The sequence below is a fragment of the Mus musculus genome, chromosome 4 (genome assembly GCF_000001635.26).
Source record: "Mus musculus strain C57BL/6J chromosome 4, GRCm38.p6 C57BL/6J".
Classification (NCBI taxonomy): Eukaryota; Metazoa; Chordata; class Mammalia; order Rodentia; family Muridae; genus Mus; species Mus musculus.
Genome location: NC_000070.6, coordinates 119203499 through 119222145, shown reverse-complemented (window position 1 = coordinate 119222145; position 18647 = coordinate 119203499). Strand labels below are relative to the sequence as shown.

Sequence of the window (18647 nt, the reverse complement as noted above, 5' to 3'; positions counted from 1 at the left end):
TTTTAACATAATTAGTGACCTATATTTTACTTCAAGAATCAACCTTGGGACTGGAGAGATGGCTCAGTGGTTAAGAGCACCTACTGCTCTTCCGAAGGTCCTGAGTTCAAATCCCAGCAACCACATGGTGGCTAACAACCATCCGTAATGAGATCTGATGCCCTCTTCTGGTGCATCTGAAGACAGCTACAGTGTACTTAGATATAATAATAAATAAATCTTAAAAAAAAAAAAAAAAGAATCAACCTTGCTGGCTCTGCCGGGCTCACTGGATGTAACCACTGACAGAGCCCCCTTTCCACCCCTAGGACCGAGGAGGAGGCCTAACTTTGTATTTACCTTTCCAAGTTATTCGGTCTATAGGTAAGGAGATAGTGTGTCTAGGGAACTTTTTATTCGATCTAATGTCCCCTTAATCTGATTTTAATCTCCATGTGGTCCATCACCCAGGAGGTCTGAGTGGGAGCATTTTCAGTTCAGAAAGTGGCTCGTGGCTATTCAGATAGCAGTGGTAAGGTTGGGTTTAAACAAAACTGTGTTTGCTTTGGGGCAAGCCATAACATGTCATATCTACCTCCATCCATGTGTTACCTCGGTCATACTACCTCGGTCAAGTCTTAGCAGATAGTTCTAGAGCTCTACAGAGTGGCATACAAAGTGAGTATGGCTAGTGTGGGGTGCCGGTCTCCAGTGCACACCTGTACTGCACCTGGAAAGCTGAGGCAGAAGTCTGGATGCCAGTTTCAGGCCAGCAAGAGAGACTGTGTCTCAAAAAAAAAAAAAAAAAGGTGTGTCTGTGGCAGTGGTGGTGGTTGCTGGGGAGATAGGCAGTAAAATACTTGCTGCATAAACAAGACCTGAGTTTGACCCTCAGCACCCACATTTAAACCTGGTCTTCCATGCTTGTAACCTCAGAGTTGGTAGGGCAGAGTTCACTGGCCAGCCTAGTGTAGTTGGTGAGTCCCAGGCTCCAAAGAGAGACCCTGTTTCAAAAACACAAGGCGCACAGCCTTTCTAAGAATGTGTACACACCCAGCCTCCAAAATCAAATAAATAAAGCAGGGTGAGAATGAGCTACTGTGGGAGTGGCTCACTTAGTGTTAGTGATTGGCACAGAGCGGAGGTTAGCCAAGGCCAGAGAAGTATACTATTCCTAAGCAACTGAGCCCATGTGTCTGGCATTAAAGCCCATGTGAAATGTGTCTGCAGAAGGTAAAGTTTGCTTCTGGAGTTGGGAGGAAGGAGCCACTGAGTGCCTGGAGAAATGGGACTTGTACCGTCATGAGCAGATTTGATTGATGGGTCACTCACTACTTGAATGCATTTGTCCACATCTTGATTAGGATGTTCTATCCTCATCTCTCCCACTTCACCCTTTCTGAATCCAAAGCTCTTCCAGGGTCAGTGTCTTGGCACTCTCTCCTGCATGCTCCAACCCACTCCCAGGGTTTTAGCCTCCCTGAGCTGCTAACTCATACATATTTCTAGCTCTGACCTGTACTCAAGTTAATGCATGTTTGACCTGTGTCTGTATTTGACATACAAATACTACTTGGCTCATTCATTACAAACTTAGTATGTCTAAAATAACTCTGAATTTGCCCCCGAAACATTTCACATCCTCTGTGTTCTCGTCATCGTCTGTCTCACACTGTTACTTAGCTCAGAAACACTAAGCATCCTACAGCACACAGCCAGGTCTAACCCCAGTCGGCCCTGCCCTCAGAACAGCACACAGCCAGGTCTAACCCCAGTCGGCCCTGCCCTCAGAACAGCACACAGCCAGGTCTAACCCCAGTCGGCCCTGCCCTCAGAACAGCACACAGCCAGGTCTAACCCCAGTCGGCCCTGCCCTCAGAACACAGCACACAGCCAGGTCTAACCCCAGTCGGCCCTGCCCTCAGAACACAGCACACAGCCAGGTCTAATCCCTCATCACTTCCACCCTTTTTTCTTGGTTCAGTTCACCTATGTCTCAACCTTAGGCAGTAGATTCCTGTAGGCCTCCTCGATTCCTTCCCTACACTTGAGTGTCACCATGGAGACCATTAGCAACATCCTTTAACACATCCCAAGGCTCTGTGTGAGCCTCCATGGAGACAGTAGAGGGCAGTGGTTTGGTGTTGGCTGCATTTGTAGCGTACTCTTGGCCCCAACCAATTCTTTAGTTTTCAGACACCCATGTCCGACTTCTGTTGTTAAATCCATCTGTAACTTGATGTTTTTCCACCTGTCCACTCACTTTGTTCACAGAAATAATGACTCTGAGACTTAATATTTCATGAATAAATACCTCGGCCAAAAGTTTTGCTTGTTCCCCGACTAGCTCATGACTTAATGACATGTTTATTCTAGTCTTCGTCATATCATGTGGCTGGTTACCTGGTCTGCAGTTGCATATGACCATCTTCTGTGTTTGGGGCAAATCTACCGTGCCCGACTATCTTCCAGGATCCTTGCTGGATGTCCCACCTTATAGGCTTTTTTATTGACAGGTGAGGCTTCCGTACAGTGCACAAGAGACTATCTCTACAGACTTCAGTGTTAGATTCTTCTCAGAGCTCTGCAAGTTCTTATTTTAATGATAGGTGCTGGCAGTTAAGTCAGGGGCCTTTGAACACACTGAACAAGTACTTATAATAAAGCCATATACTCATCTCAGGTCCACTGATGACGAGTGGTGGCGTTGACAGTAGATGAACTATTAAATCCACCATTTCCTTGAGTAGAACAAGGCTGGATATGTGGCAAGGTCAGTCTAAGGCCCAGGTAGACCCTGTGCACAGCCTCAGCCCATTGTGTCGTCAGATGGCCTCTGGGCTCATGCTAGATGCCTTCTCCCTTGCTGATTGTGGTGTCACATGGCCTTGTAGCTCCACCCTTTCTGTTGCATATTCTCTGGGTCCTGGATACTGTTGCTGCTTCAATTTAGCCTCAGTGTGGCGTGGATGTGGGACAGCTGAGGGTGGACCCTACCTAGAATATTATCCAGTACTGTTGTTTTCTAAGGTTATGGGTGGTGCTTCACACCCTTCAGTACTTGGGAGACTGAGGCAAGAGGATCACATGAATTCAAGGCTAGCCTCAGCTACATAGTTTGTCAGCCTGGTCTACAGTGGGGCCGTGTCTTAAAACAAGAATGAAACAAAAAGGGTTTACTGACCCGTGTGGTGGTCCATGCCTTTAATCCCAGCACTTGGGGGACAGAGACAGGTAGATCTCTAGAGTTTGAGGCCAGTCTGGTCTACAGAGCAAGTTTCAAGACAGCCAGGGCTACACAGAGAAACCCTGTCAGGGGGCTGGAGGTGGGGGAAGGTGAGTCTTCTATAGCATACTATCCATTCAACTGCTCCATCTAGAACCTTCTGGAAGGCTTTCATCCTTGCTCAGGGCCTCCCTCCCTCTTGCGATTCCTCTCACACTGGCTGCCTCTCCATTCCCTGATATAGCCTCCATCTTACTTCTGTCCTTTACAGTGACTTTCTGAAAGAACATGACTTAAAAAACATTGTCTTCATCTTGGGGCCTTACTTCCTCAGATCTTCATCTCCCTGAGAAATATTACTATATATTTATACCACCTTTTAGGTACAAAAACCCGGGCCTATATAAGGCCCTACCTGCTTGGAGCTGACACTCAGGGGCTCCTCACGATGTTGATCCCAGCCTGCTTTTTACAGTCTTCACCTCACTCCCCGCTGATCTCTAACCTCAGGCACTCAGCAGCAGAAGTCTGCACGTAGCAGAAGCCCGCGGTGAGCCCAGGGTGGCTCTATCCAGGTCCAAGTGGGTGGAGAAAGCAGGCCCCTCCCCTAAGAATCCTCCATGCTCCGCCTCTTGCCGCCCACCGCAAGAGCTGTCAATTGAAGGCCTGGTGCCTCTGTCCAAAGACTCTGCAGCCCCTCCCCTGTCCTCTGGATTGTGAGCTAAGAGCCAGGTTAAGAGGCTGGACCCGCATCGATGCACCCTCATCTGGGCTGAACCCTCTGCCTCAAAAGGCAGCGGGAAAGCCTCAGCATCACCTAGGAATGTTTGATCCCCAGGTAAGCATTCCCCACTGACATAGAGAAGGTGGGGTGAGAAAGAGAGACAGGGACATCAGGCCAGCCAGTGCCTCCTCATCTGACAAAATTGCGTTTAACCGGGTTACCCGGACAACCTGCGGGAGGCTGGCGAGAGACTAGTGTGTCCTGTTCTCAAGAGGCCAGGTCTGTGCAGGAGCTGGCCTCTGGCCTCTGGGGAAGGGGTGACAGTGTGTGCGATGAGGAAGGACAAGAGACACCACTGCTGGAAAGTACAGCTTCATTCTCAGCGGCCTCTCATGCTGCCTGAGGAATGCTCGTCATCCCTCAGTTCACGGTCTAGAAATCCACAGTCATGAGAGCTCCCAGGTCCCGCTGGGGCAGGTTCTCACCCACAGCTTCCGTTCCTCCCCAATCCATTTTATTCCCACATGGGGTGGGCCCACAGTCACCTCTGGGAGGGCCCCAGCTCAGACTTCCCCAACTTTACCTCCAGTCTCCCATGTCTTGGGAACTAAGACTTGCTGTATTTCTAATTCTCTTTGGCAATCACACCCATCCATCCATCCATCCTGGTAAATGTCACCACATGGGTGAAATTCTCCCTTCTCCTTGGTTGCCCCAGACTCGGTCTTTGCTTCCTGGTATACCCAGGGAGGCTGGAACATGCCTAGTCGCACATAACACATGTCTTCTCAAGAGCCTGACATTCCATCAAGACTGTATCATCCGAAGTTGGCACATGGATCTTGTTCTACTTACCCAAATACGCAAAGCATGGCACAGGGAGGGACTGGAAGATGAGATGAATAAATGATAAGGGCTGAGCAGTTGCCTGGTGTGCTGAAGGGGCTTCATCTACAATGGCTTTAGAGCCAGTGCAGCAAGAGGGCCTAAGTGGTGTACTATATGAACTAACATAGAGCACTTTTATTGTCAGGCCTCATGCTTGGCACAGGAGACCCCAATCTGCACTCAAGTTGCATCCTCTCTAGGAAAAAAGGAAGACAAGGTAGGCAAAGTCAGTAAAGAACACCATGTTTTACACAGTGAGCACGAGACGTCTTCCAAGATGAGAGCACTTACAAGGTCTGCAGGCATCACAAGGCTCCTCAGAGAGGACCAATCAAAGACCCAAGGAAGTACCCAAGAGAGGGGTTTCAGTGGGGCTGGAGAGTGGGAGCTGGAAAGCTTGGCAGGGCTGGTGTGGGCCAGGACTCTAGACTGAGGAATTCAAGAAGCTGGCATATGACCAAATCTACTCCCTCAGGGCAGGGCACCAACCAGCTTCAGCTGTTTCCCTCCTCTGAGCCTCCCCCAGGCAGGGCGACCCCAGCCTGTGCTCCCGTGGCGAGGCACGTCTCTTCTCCCATGCTACCTTGCATCCTCTGCCTGACTATTCGTTGAGAGATCAATTCACAGACATCTGTGTGTCCACGGGACCATCCGTCAGACCTGCTGCTAACCCGTGTCTGCTGTAGGAGTGAGGAGACTGCTCTCCATTTCTGTGGACTTGAGCAGCCCTTCTTATCCCTAGCCCCTTCCTTTTACTCCTGGGACCCATGTATGCTCCCCCCCAAATAGTATTTAACTGAGAAAGAGTAGACTCAGTACAAATGAGGGCTCCAGTGTTTGCTGAGACAAGTCCTTTCCACTTGGAAGCCTTGCTCTCTCATCTGTAAAATAGGGGGCCACTGTGAATGCTTATGAACACAGGCTTGTGCCTCATTTCTGTAGACCAGGGATTCTCAGCCTTCCTAGTGCTACTGCCCTTTAATACATACGGTTCCTCATCTTGTGGTGAACCCCAACCATAAAATTATTTTCCTTGCTACTTCATAACTATAATTTTGTTGCTGTTATGAATTGTAATGTAAATATCTGGTATTTAGGATATCTGATATGTGACCCCCGTGAAAGAGTCATTCAACCCCAAAGGGGTCACAACCCACAGGTTGAGAACTACTGTTGTAGACAGAGAGACTGGCTATACATTATTTGATGGCAATAAAGGTTCTCTCAACTCTGACTAGTCAGAGAGTATGGGCGCCTTCCTGCCCTGTCTGTTGGTAGATGGCAAAGTGCAGAGGGATGAACACTCAAGGCAGAGCTGAGTCTCCGCCTGGAACTTCAGAGTGACCTCTTCTGAGGCTCTCCCCTTTCCGTCGTGTTTGCCTTCCTTGGGATGTATAAGCAGGGGTGATAACCCTTGCCAGACTGAGCTCACAGGGCCAGTAGGAATCCCAGGTGTCCAAGTGGTTTGTGAACAGGATAGACAGTAGATGGTTAATCATTAAGACTAAAATATCCTTGAGGCGGTGAGATGGGGCAATGTCTGGTTGTTGGGAGACTAGGCATTTGCTGATCTGCCCTGAGAGGCAGAGACCCAGGGATGCTGTTCTTCTAGGAGATGGTAAGTGGGTGGTACCTGGTTCAGGAACTGATGTATCCTGTCCTGTTGGGGTTGGTCTTGAGGTAGGAGAGATGGCTGTGTAGCTTCATGGAGTGGGATGGTACAGCCAGCCCATCTCCCCTTCCCTCAAAGCATTCTGAGGCTTTCATTTTTTCCTGTCTTAGGTGTTAGTCCTGAGGGTTGTGGTCACACAGCTCCTGATTATTTTGGTGACTAAGGCTGCCTATGGAAATAGCCAGCCCTTCAGTGATGCCTCCAGTCCCTGACCCAAGTCCAGCCCCTCACAGCTTTGGACAGCTTTGTGGCAGGGTTTCTTGAAACAAAACAAAACAAAGTTTGTCTCAATGCTTTAAATGTTTTGCTTTGTTTGTTTTTGAGACAGGGTTTAATGTGTAGCTCTGTCTATCTGTCCTGGAACTCACTCTATAGACCAGGCTGGTCTTGAACTCAGATCTGCCTGCCTCTGCCTCCCAGGAGCTGGGATTAAAGGTGTGCACTGCCACATCTGGCATTGTCTCAGTTCTTGCTCAGGCCATAAGATCTGGAACTGTCCAGAGGGGCTATCTGGAGGCCTGAGCCTCAAAATGAGGGAAGAATTGAAGAGAGAGTGGACATGAGAACGAGAATTAACTCATATCACTCAGGGGTAGGGTCACCGTGTGTGACTGATATGATGTGTTTACCCATAGTAGTGGAGATTGCCTGGCTCAGAGAGGATACAAGCAGTTCATGTGTAAAGGGAACATTTGTTTGGACATAGTATAAAAACAGCCAAGACTGGTTGTGAAGATGGATAGGCCAGTTGGTTCCCTGCTGCTGTGAGAGATGTCATGACGGGTGGTCAAAGGCCTGGACATGGCCTGCCCCAACATGCAGAGGCTGTCTGGTAAAGCTGTCCCGGTGAACTCCTCAGTCCTAGCCCCCAGATCTCCTCCTGCTGGAGCCTTGGCTCCCAGCAGGAACGGCAGCAAGTTGGGGACCAAGCAGCTGGGATTCGGTTCTACTCACTTAGTGTACGACTTTGAACAGATTTCTCCAAGTTGCTGAACTTGAGCTTCCTCACTCATTAAATGGGGGAAGACAGAGTGCATGCTCTCTGCTGGCCCAGACCAGAGGTGAGGACACACAGGAAAGTGCTGGGGAGCCACTGAGTGGCATCCACATCCATTCTGAGAAGTTGATTTCCTTCTCTATTGGAGATGGAACCAGTGTTGTGGAATCCCCGAGGTCTCTGACAGAGTGGGTATAGCTTCTCTCAAGTCAGCCATTAGTCTATGACAAGGTTCCATCTCAGATAGAGACCTTTGAGGTATCAGAAAGGCTCCTGTGGGGCCAGGGCAAGGGGGATAGATGTCCACACAAGTTCATCTGGCCACAGCTAAGATGAATGGTTTTCTAAACCTTGTCTTTAACTCTAGTGTCTCCTTGCTAATTTGTCCTCTTGGTCCAGTTGGTGAGACAGAGTGTCACGAGGGTGCAGTTATCATTTGGGGGTCTCTGGGAGCCTCTCTGGAGACCCTTTGACCTTGAGAGCCCTGTGCACCTCTCTCCTGGGCCACAGGTCATCACATCATGAAACATGAGCAGATCGGTTCTCAGATGACTGAATTTTCCTGGAAAGACATTATTAATGCCTTGGCCCTGGCCAACATGATCCTGGGGCTCTTCTCCATCTTCTGCAGCTTCAGCAGGTAGGCCTGGGGCACTGCCTGCTCTTAGTCTAAAGCTAGAGCCTGTGGCATGAGGAATCAGGTACAGGCTCTAGAGACCAGTGTGGCAAAGGATAAACTCAGGGATGAGAACAGCAAACACACACACACGCACACGCACACATACATACACACACACTCACACACATACACACACGCAGGTACACACACATGCATGCATGCACGCACTCACACACGGCTTCAAATTCAGGGACCAGGATCCCAGCCTTCCTGTTACTACAATCTGGTATGTGACTTGAGCTAGTTTACATCCGAGCCTCGATCTCCACATGGCATGAGGAGTTTATATTATAATTGTTCTTGTTCCTTCAGCTAGAGAAGTTAAGAATGGTTTGTAGGCCAGGCAGTGGTGGCACATGCCTTTAATCCCAGCACTTAGGAGGCAGAGGCAGGCAGATTTCTGAGTTCAAGGCCAGCCTGGTCTACAGAGTGAGTTCCAGGACAGCCAGGACTAATCAGAAAAACCCTGTCTTGAAAAACAAAACAAAACAAACAAACAAAAGGCTTATAGGAGGGGGAAAAGATGCATAGTAGTACTCATGGCCATTCTCTCTTTCTCTCCCTCTCTTCTCTTCCTCCCTTCCCCCCACCATCCTCTCTCTTCTCCAAAGTAGCTGAGGATGGTATTAAACTCACTATGTACCTTAGACTGTCCTGGGACTTCTGATCCTTCTGCTTCAACCTCCTGAGTGCTGGGACTGTTAGGTGTGAGCCACCCCACTTGCCTGAGCACTGGGACTGTAGGTGTGAGCCACCCCACTTGGCTGTGTTCATATTTTCTGGTTCTCAAATCAGAATATATGCTTCGTCTGTCTGATATGAGCACTGTTCTGGAACTTCTGTCACACTAGTGCCACCAAGAAAGCAGGAACAATTTATGTTCCCATAAGTTGGATTCTATTTTGAGAGCTTTGATAAATCAGCTCTTTAAAGAAACCCCTTTGTGATGTACTCCTGATATGGACTTGATTCTTTCTGTATCTGTTTTTCATTCATAAATTTGGAGTTTTAGAGTCTAATATAGTGGGAGAATGCACATCTGTGGCAGGGAAAACTCAGTTGAACCAAATCCCCTTCAAGGGTAGTTTTGTGTTACAATTGTAGGTTCTGTATCTTCATTTAGCCTCAGGCCCCTTTTGATACTCAGCTCTGGGCTAAACAAATGCTGAAGCCATTTGGGGGTGGCCGAGGTCAGGCTCCCTTGGTTCTGCTGGGTCATCTAAGCATTGTAATCCAGTGCAGACTTGGCAGTGAACCTCTGTGGGCAGGCTTGCTTTGGATTGCATGGCTATTAACAGAGGGGCTTGGGACCATGTGATGGACAAGATGCAGTGGAGAATGTGGGGGCTAGAGAAGACTGGGAAGTCACTTAGAGTAGCGCCAGCATCCGATTCTAGAGTAGGAGATACTGATAGATCCTTACCACACATCAAACTCAAGAGAACTTTGGGAGACACCAATGGGTCTAAACCAAAGTTGAGAAGCCATCCCCTATCAGTCATCCTAGAAAATCATCGAACACATCAAGCTGGGTAGCACACCCAGTGTCTGATGAACTGACGCCTGCAGACGCTCTGTCCAAGAACAGCTGACTGTACTCTAGTCTCAGGCCACCCTGGAGACTTCACTAAGACATATAAAAGAGCAGAAGTCATACAGAAGGTGATGTCGGGTCAAATGGAATTGAACTGAAGCTCAGAAGGGGAAAGGATGTACAAACCCTGAGCTGAGATTACTCATGGGAGCGCACTTGCCTACAGTGTGTGAGGCCCAAGCTTCAGTCTCCAGGACTGGAAAAAATAAGCACCAGATTGTTAATTAGGAAAGTTAGAATTTAGCCAGGTGTGGTGACATAACGCTTGTAACCTCAGCACTAAGGAGGTGGAGGCAGGAGGATCCAGGGTTCAAGACCAGGGGTTGGGGAGAGAGCTCAGTTGATAAAGTAAGTGCTTGTGGCCCAAGCGTGAGGGCTTGAGTTCAGTTCTTAGCATCAGGTAAGAAAACCAGGCATGGTGGCGTGCACTCAGACTCCAGTGCTGGAGAGGAGGAGACAGGAGAATCTATGGGGCCCACTGGCCTTCCAGCCTTACCAAACCAGTGAGCCCCAGGTCCCAGTGAGAGACCCTGTCTCAAAAAATATGGTGGCTGGCTCCTGAGGAACAGGTGTCTTAGTTACTTTTCCTATTGCTGTGACAAAATGCCTTATAAAACAAAGCATTTAGGTGGGCTTACATAGGACTAGAGATGGCAGAGCAAAGGCATGGGGGAGAAACCGCTAAGAGCTCACATCTTGATTAGAAAGCCGGAGGCAGAGAGAGGGGCACTGGGAGTGGCTGGAGTCTTCTGAAGCTTCAAAGTCTGTCCCTGTGACACATCTCCTCCAACAAAGCCACGCCTCCTAACCCTCCCAAACAGTTCCACCAATGGGTGGGAGAGGGTAGGGGGCATTCTCACCTAAACTACTACAGATGCAAGAAAGGAGAGGAAGCCGCTTATAACAAGTCCTTCATTTCACAAATGGAGGGGAAAAAAACCTAGAGAGACACCTAGTGATTTAGCTGAAAAGTCAGTGGGGAGGTGGTAGAGGCTGCAGGAAGAAATAGGAAGGAGCCCATGCCGTCAAGTACTCGTGGGGCTTAAGGTTGGGGGATTTTGGTGATTATTGTGGGGAGGGGGACATGAAGCCACCATGTGCTGGGAGTTTGGGGGGGAGGGATGGAGCCATGTATGAGGGTGTGTGTGAAACATTTAAAGTACAGTATCCAGAAGGGCTGTGTGTGTATGTGTGTGTGTGTGCGGGTATGTGTGTGTGTATGTGTGTGTGTATGTGTGTATGTGTGTATGTGTGTGTGTGTGCGGGTATGTGTGTGTGTGTGTGTGTGTGTGTGTGTGTGTGTGTGCAGGTATGTGTATGTGTGTGTGTGGTAGGGGTTGTGGAGAGTGGGAATTGAGTGGGGGACTTGTCCAACTGGCACTACAAGAGGCTGCCCTGTTGGCCTGCCCTCTAGGAAATCCTACTGTGCTTCCTGGATGCTTCTGATCAGCTTCCTGTTAGACATTGCAATAGGAACGATGACCAAACACCTCAACATCCCACACAAACTGGGTGAGTCTAGACCTCAGGCCCGCTCTCATCCCTACCATGGGGAGTGTCCATCTCCAGTTACCACCCACCCTCTGACATCAGGCAGGCCTTTTTCAGTTACTCCCAATTGTGCACATGCCCATGTGAATAGCAGAAAATAGTCCTGCTGTCTTGCACCCTAGATCCATTCTCTGGGCTGGTTCTCTTCCCCATCTTTGTCTTGTCCCTGCCCTGGTGTTCAGTTCCTATCTTCTTTGCCTCTCTGTTTTAATTCCATTTACTCTTCTTTTAATTTATGCTAGTTTGCTGAAGGTTTTGTTTTTACACATCATAGCACATTATAAAGATTATTGTGAGTTTTATAAGGTAAGATCTCACTCTTACTTACCCAGGCAATTTCTTTGCTGTTTATCCTTTCTTGCTTTCCCAGTGTTTGTTGGGGATCGCCTTCATTCTAAGTGAAGTGTGTCCTCTTTCATTCTCTTAGTGAAGAGGATGGTGAGAGCCAATGAGATGAGAAGCAATCCCCAGCAAAACAGCTGGGCCAAAATATCTGGAAAGGTTCCACCTAAGATTTTGCCTGAAAAAGGTGCTAAGGCTTGTGAATGTGTGTGCTAAGCCTTGCATGTTGAATGACAAGGACCAACAGAGGCAAAGCCTAGGGGTGGCCCAGGTTTTGACCTCCAAGCCACCTTAAGGGGGTAGCTACTGCCCTCTGAGAGCCCAGTACTCCAAACTGTCACCACTCCAGGTGAGGCTAGGGTGTAGACCACACACCTGTGCGTTAACCTTGTCCTCCAAAGCAGGACTCGAACTGAATGATTTTGCCATCTTCACCACCTTTGGCCTGGCCTCGGCTCTGCTGCTGGGCGTGGATGGGCCTCTGAATGGGTTCCTGGCCATCATCTATGTGCTAACCACTTCTTTCCGCATGTGTTTTTATTCAACTGGTGAGTGCAATCCAATCCATCTTAGGACTATGGCGGGGATCAAGGGGCAGGAGAACCCAGGGGTCACTTATGGACTCCTCTTCCTCTGCATGAGCCTGGGGGAGGTTAAGGGCTGTACTGGCAGAGCCCTGGTCTGGGAGACACAGGTCCTTGCTTCTCCGGCAGCTCCATCTCTCTGGTGTTATCTGTGTATGGAGCCTTGCTTCACACCAGTTCCCCAAACAAGAGAAGCTGTGCTAAAATGAGTGCAGCTGCTTTCCTAAGGCCACACAGAAAGGGGTGCAAACCCAGCGCTCAGCCCAGCCTGGCTTTTCAAGGACCCTTTAAGGTGTGGGCACACCTGGTAGACCACTTGGAGCCTGCTGTCCCCCAGAAACCAACACAAACCCAAACCTGTCTGACATCTGCTTGTGGATGACCAAATGACCTCCATACTCCTGGACTTAGGGAATTTGGTAGTTCATGGAGAGGAGACCCAAAGTAATAGGTGCCCTTAGAGCCAGTTGATCCTTGGTCTTTCCCTAGGAGGAGCTACCTCTGGATACAAGGGCCTACCCTGCCCCTATGCTTCCTGTGTTTTGGCCTCCACCTGCCTTCTGACTAAGGGCAATACATTCATTCTCTGCTGCATGGCTTCACTCATGATTCTCTTCATGATCGACCAGAGTTGCTACCCACACGATGAAATCCTAGATTCAGACAACTGGAAAAAAATCGTTTATATAGGAGGTGAGTTCAAACACCTGCCACCATCTTTGTGGTCACTCCGTGTCACCACAGCGTTGCCCCCGGTGATTTGCTCTCATGGGTCTTTCACTGCGGAATCTGTTGTTACCAACAGGTTCCAAAAACAAATATCCAAACATTTCCTATGTTTAATGTCTGAAAATACTAAATGTACTCACCTGCATAGGGAACTGTTTTCTTTGTGCTCTGAGTTCCAGTGCATAGAATTAGGCTGTGCTCAATAATGTCTACCTAAGCTAATGAGCTCAGTGGTGTTAGGGCGCATGCGTCTATGTGCCAGGTACTGGGAGTCGGTCTGGTAAACCAGGCATAGTCCTTGTCTCAGGTAGGGAGAAAGCCAAAACAAACTCACAAATAAAAATGACAAAAAAGAATTGGAAACAAACAAAGCTGGGTATAGTGGTTGTGTTTGTAATTCCAGTTCTTGGGATGCTGAGGCTGGAGGATCATTGCAAATTCAAGATTTAGTGAGTTCCAGGCCAGCCTGAGCTATAAAGTGAAACTCTGTCCCAAAAATAAGTAGGTAACTGCAAACTGGCATTTGTCTTGATGCCCTGGGAAAGTACAGGGTGCTCTCAGAGGACAGGCGATTCAGTATGGAGGGATATTGAAGTGAGATCTGAAGGATTGGTAGGAAGGGCAGTCTGGGAAGAGGATACTGCCTTGTAGTGACTGAATGCAGAGAAGGTGCTTGAAGCCTTAGTAGAGCAGTGTGGCTGGTCCTTGTGTGGAAAGCCAGTGACAAAGACTCAGGCTAGTAAAGTAGGCAGACTGGGTGGGATTTGAGATTTGATCCTAAAGGCAAACAAGACACCTTGGGTGGAACCCAGACAGCAGGTGAGTGATACAGTCAGGGCAGCCTCTTCCAGGCATTGCTTGGGCTATCGTGCACCAGTGTTCAGGTGGGAGGTGGTGGTGTGATGGATGGATGGAGAGAAGCAGCTGAACTAGAGAGGTGCCGGAACTAGACTTGACACTGGGGGAGGCAGGTCAGTGGGAGCAGCGGTGTAGGCGTCAGCCATGGGGGATGTTCACAGAGGTGCTCTGAGTTAGGGTTTCTTGCAAGGAGTATTCGTTTTCCTTTTAGAGTGTGTGCTTTGAGCCAGACAAGCATCCCTGGGAGCCGGCCATTCTTCCATTGTTCCTTTGCTGGGAATTCACTCTGGGTTGTTACGGTCTGTTTTCTTCAGATTTGTTTCGCATGTGGCACTAGTACAATATCCTTGTTCAAGTTCTGGGAGCTTGCTCCCCTGTGCCCAGATGGCAGAATGGTGTGAAGAGTCTGGGTGTGTAGCTGGATGTACCTCTGTTGAAGATGCACGTGGTTGTTTATAGATTTGTGTTAATACCTCACCATTTTGAATTCAATCTCCTTCATCTATAATTAAAGGCCCCAAGTTTCTAGCTTGCAGGCTCACTGGGATTGAATGAGGCCACAAGGTAGGTAATTCTCTGGTAGGGTCCTAGACTGTAAATGGCAACTCCTGGCCCCATCTTTTCCACCTTCCCTCTCCTAGCTCAGTATTTTCCTCAGAGGTTAAGCTCCTAGAGTTGATCCCCTCTGCTCAGAACAAAGCGCACACTTAGTGCGAGACTCCTGGGTTTCTTCGCTCTCTGAGTTAAGGAGGAAACAGCACCTCACAGATCCTGACACCGATTAATGCCAGTATTGTGCACATTTCATAGTGGATGATGTTAATATTCTGTTTGCCTAGGGAACAGTGGGTCACCTTAGACTGAAGACCCTTCTTCCCTACAGAGCTCCAGACTTTGGGAAGCTGGCCCATGGCCAGTTTTGGAGAGTAAATGCTATCTGTCTGTCTGTCTGTCTGTCTGTCTGTCTATATTTTAAGGACCAGTCTGGCTTTAAACGTTGCCTCCTTACCTCAGCATACCAATGACTGTTCTCCAATTGCAGTTTTCCAAAACTTTAGCATATCTCTTTAACAAGTTCTTTTCCCCAGAAGTGACCCTTGGTTAGGTCACCTGTCACGATCTACAGACTATGTTGTGGTCAGGTTGGGGATGCAGCCCAGTTGGTAGAGCACCCTCATAGTAGGCACAGATCCCTGGGTTTGATCTCCAGTACTACATATACTGGTGGTACAAACCTGTAATCTAAGCACTTGGGAGGTGGAGGCCGAAGGATCAGAGGTCCAAAGTTGTCCTCAGCTACATAGCAAGTTTTAGGCCAGCTCGGGCTCCCTCAGATCCTGTCATGAGACTATTGATGCTCTGTATTCTTGTTAACTGAGGCTGGACGTCTGGTTTTTAAAGGTCAGGCAGACTTAGGCTTGAATTAGGCCTTTGTGCAGGTTACTTCCCTGTCTCCCATGAGAAAGGCAGATGGAATTCTAAGTCACAGGAGGAAGATGAAAAGCAGAGTCTAGTGCTGAGGAGATGTACCACGAGGGAGGCCAGATGCCTGATCGTGTTTCATCTGAGATCTAGATTGTCTTGGGAGTACCTGAGAATACATCCAGGTTCAGTGATTTGCTTGGAGGGGCCTCAGGACTCAGCATGTTGTGGTACTTATGGCTAAGACTGGCTAGAACACAAGGATGTGGCCCCATGTGGTGACACACACCTTTAATCCCAGCACTCAGGAGGCAGAGGCAGTTGGATCTTTGAATGGTAGGCTAGCCTGGTCTACAGAGACAGTTCTAGGACAGCCAGGACTATATCAGAGAAACCGTCTTGAACAACTAAAATAACAAAACCCAAAACAACCAAACAACAAAACCCCAAAACAAACAAACAAAACGAACCCACCAATGAAGGATGTGGTTTGAAATCAGCAGGGGGTGCATGGGATGTGACCACAGAAAGGAGATGCTAGCTGTTCAGAGTCCACTCCAGGTGGCACCTGAGAGTTACACTCAGTTCCTAAAGCCCTGAACTGTGGTCGTTCACACGAAGCATTGTCTTCTAGGGAAGGTCATCAGAGACTCACATAGGCACCCTCTGCCTAGCAGGGACCAAATCCAGACTCCAGAATGAAAGTGGGTGTTCATCACAGACCACGTACTTGCACGGTCTGGGCACAGTGAGCCTCTCTGTTATTGGTGTGAGAGCTAAGACCACTCTGTAAGCAGTCTCAGGCATTTAACATTGCATGTTAAACTCCAGATAACTAGGAATTTTTTTTTTTTCCTATTAAAAGAGCTCTGGTCAACTTGGATTCATTCTTGGCCGGGACCTGGCTTCTGCTCTGAGATCAATAGAATGGACCTGAGATTGCATTAGCTTCCGGTTAGGGGCTTCCATATTCTTAGTAAACTGAACTTACACATGGCGTTCCTGCCTCTTTGTTGCTGTCTCTTCAGCTCTGTGAGGGCCGGGGGGTTGGATAGGAGCTGTGGGAGGTACTTCACGAAGCTGAGTGTCTGTGTTTCCTTTCCAGGTGTTATCCTGCTGTTTTTCTCTCCGTTCCCGCTCACCGCCTTTTACTGCCTGACCTGGTCGCTCTCCTACATCTTCTCCCCTGAAACCCTGTGGGGCAGAGGAGTTCGTATTAAGCCCTAGTGAGAGGAAACCATCATGTCACCACTCCTGCTGGCTCTGTGGGCTTTACGCTTAGCATGCTGGACCAAGACCTGCCTGTCCTCATGAAAGCTTCCAGATGCCTGTGCTGTCCTGTGCTTGGTGCACTCTCGTCTTGAATTACATCAACCCACAGTGGGCCCAGAAACCTTTGCTTCTTTCTCCTTATTGAGGGTTCAGACTCCTTTTGGGATAATACTTTAATCAGTCATGTAGGATAGACTTTTGTTTCCAAGGTAAATTTTAGGCTGAAACTCAAACACAGCCTTGGACACATGAGACTATCTCCAAAAGAAATTGATTGGCAGCCTGAAAGTATCACTCTGTGTATTAGTCAAGAGCAGAGATGCCAGGACGACTATCTATCTGTCTGTCTATCTATAAATAAAGGGGGTTTATTCGAGTGGCTTCTACCCAATGCCCTGTCACTCACAGGTCCCTTACAGAGCTGAAGAAGCAGCAACAAGAGAGACAGGAACCCCATGTTAAATAATCTAACAATGGCTGTCTACCAACAGAAAGTCCAAGAATCTGGCTTCTAAGATCTCATTCTGTATGTTTCTTTTCTAAATTCTCAAACACTAAACTCTACTTAGATGCCAGTTTGTCCTTTAAAATGCAAACAAGAAAGAAATACTGCATGCGATGATATTGCATTCTAAAGCCTGACCTTATGGAGAAGGGAGAGTCTGTCTTTGAGAATCAAGACTGTTGGCTAATTCTGCCATTTCCCACACAGTGGCGCCAGAGCGCCTCTGCAAGTCGTCTGCCTTTGACGTCTAAGGAGCAGAGTGTGTGGAACAACTGGGGCTCAGCTGTCAGCTCACCATTCAGTGCCTTAGTTCCTAGAGAGAAGGTTTTCTGAGATTCCTCCTGGGCTTTTGCGCAGGGACAGAGGTAAAGGACGCCATGAAAGCACGCTGAGCACATGATGAAGTCAGGGAGCCTAGGCAGGTCTCTGGTCTGAACCCAGATGGTGGTGATTTCCCTCTACTCCGAGTGGAATCCTGTGTCGGCACCCTCCCGCTTCTGTCTTCTGGTCCTGACTGAGATGTTTAATCTCTATAAGCCCACATCCTCATCTGTAGCGTGGAAGACTTACTTCCTCCACAGGAAGACAAACGCACAAGCTAGGGCGGTTCCGACTGGGTTTCCTTGAAGTATAAACTGATGTGCCTGTCCCCTCAAGAAAAAGTTCTGTTGCCCGGGTGAGAGTAGGGGGATGTGTGTTTGAGGGGCTAGAGAGGCAGCTCAGCAGTTCAAAGCACTGGCTCCTCGTGACAGAGGAGCTAAACTTTGTTTCCGGCCTCAACAGGTCAGTGCCCAACTATGTGTGGCCCCCATCAGGGGTTCCACACCCTCTGTGGCCTCCTCATACATACATGCAAATACTTTGAGTACATCTGCTTTTAAAAGATTTATTTTATGGTATGTGAGTACACTGTAGTGATACAGATGGTTGTGAGCCTTCATGTGGTTGTTGGGAATTGAATTTTAGGACCTCTGTTCGCTCTGGTCAGGTCAACTCTGCTTGCTCAGTCCCTGCTCGCTTGGCCCAAAGATTTACTTATTATTTATTATACATAAGTAAGCTGTAGCTGTTTTCTGACACACCAGAAGAGGGCGTCAGGTTTCATTACAGATGGTTGTGTGCCACCATGTGGTTGCTGGGATTTGAACTTAGGACCTTCGGAAGAGCAGTCAGTGTTCTTACCTGCTGAGCCATCTCGCCAGCCCCATGAGTACATTTTTTTAAAAAGTGGGCTTTCGCATGCAAACTGGAGTTTTGGAAAATTCAGGTCTATAATTGTGAGCTTAATTCCTTCCTAACACGCAAACATTTTCCAACGGGATCAGCAGGGTATAAAGTAATATGTAATTTTCTTTAGGTTTTTGTTTTGTTTTTAGGGTGAAATGTTCAAAAGTTTATTGTCATAAACACCACTTACGTCTCTGGGTTGTCAGGCTTCATAAACGAGGTTGTTGTTGTTGTTTTTACCAATTCCCCCCCTGGGTTCTTGAATTTGTCATTTAATTGGATCTCTATTGTGAAGAATGGATAAAAGGAATAATTTAACAACTCTTTAAACTTTGAAAAACTATTTAAAAAATTTTTTTAGTTGTAGCCAGGCCTGGTAGCACACACCGCTGCGAACA

The 18647-nt window shown here is 48.2% G+C and overlaps 1 protein-coding gene across 5 annotated transcripts; it reads left to right on the top strand.

Moving 5' to 3' along the window:
- Positions 1–3588: 3588 nt before the first annotated feature.
- Positions 3589–17134, top strand: Tmem269 (transmembrane protein 269). Of its 5 annotated transcripts, NM_029198.3 has the most exons (7): positions 3929–4043; positions 4963–5034; positions 7997–8126; positions 11174–11271; positions 12057–12200; positions 12726–12929; positions 16351–17091. In NM_029198.3, exons 2-7 carry the CDS (start codon positions 4968–4970, stop codon positions 16470–16472), a joined length of 765 nt encoding a protein of 254 aa, NP_083474.1. In that variant the 5' UTR covers positions 3929–4043; positions 4963–4967; the 3' UTR covers positions 16473–17091. The 5 variants fall into 5 exon arrangements, with proteins under 5 accessions (XP_030109728.1, XP_006503519.1, XP_006503518.1 ...); XM_030253868.1 differs by lacking the exon at positions 7997–8126 and having other exon boundaries at positions 3589–4043; positions 16351–17134; XM_006503456.2 differs by lacking the exon at positions 12057–12200 and having other exon boundaries at positions 3589–4043; positions 12729–12929; positions 16351–17134.
- Positions 17135–18647: the final 1513 nt, after the last annotated feature.

Bases quoted from the DNA above. Each gene is read 5' to 3' on its own strand.
- Tmem269 (NM_029198.3), top strand. From the start codon at position 4,968: ATGCTTGGCACAGGAGACCCCAATCTGCACTCAAGTTGCATCCTCTCT. The intron at 12,201-12,725 runs GTGAGTGCAATC...GTCTTTCCCTAG, and splicing joins CATGTGTTTTTATTCAACTG to GAGGAGCTACCTCTGGATAC. The intron at 12,930-16,350 runs GTGAGTTCAAAC...TTTCCTTTCCAG, and splicing joins AAAAATCGTTTATATAGGAG to GTGTTATCCTGCTGTTTTTC.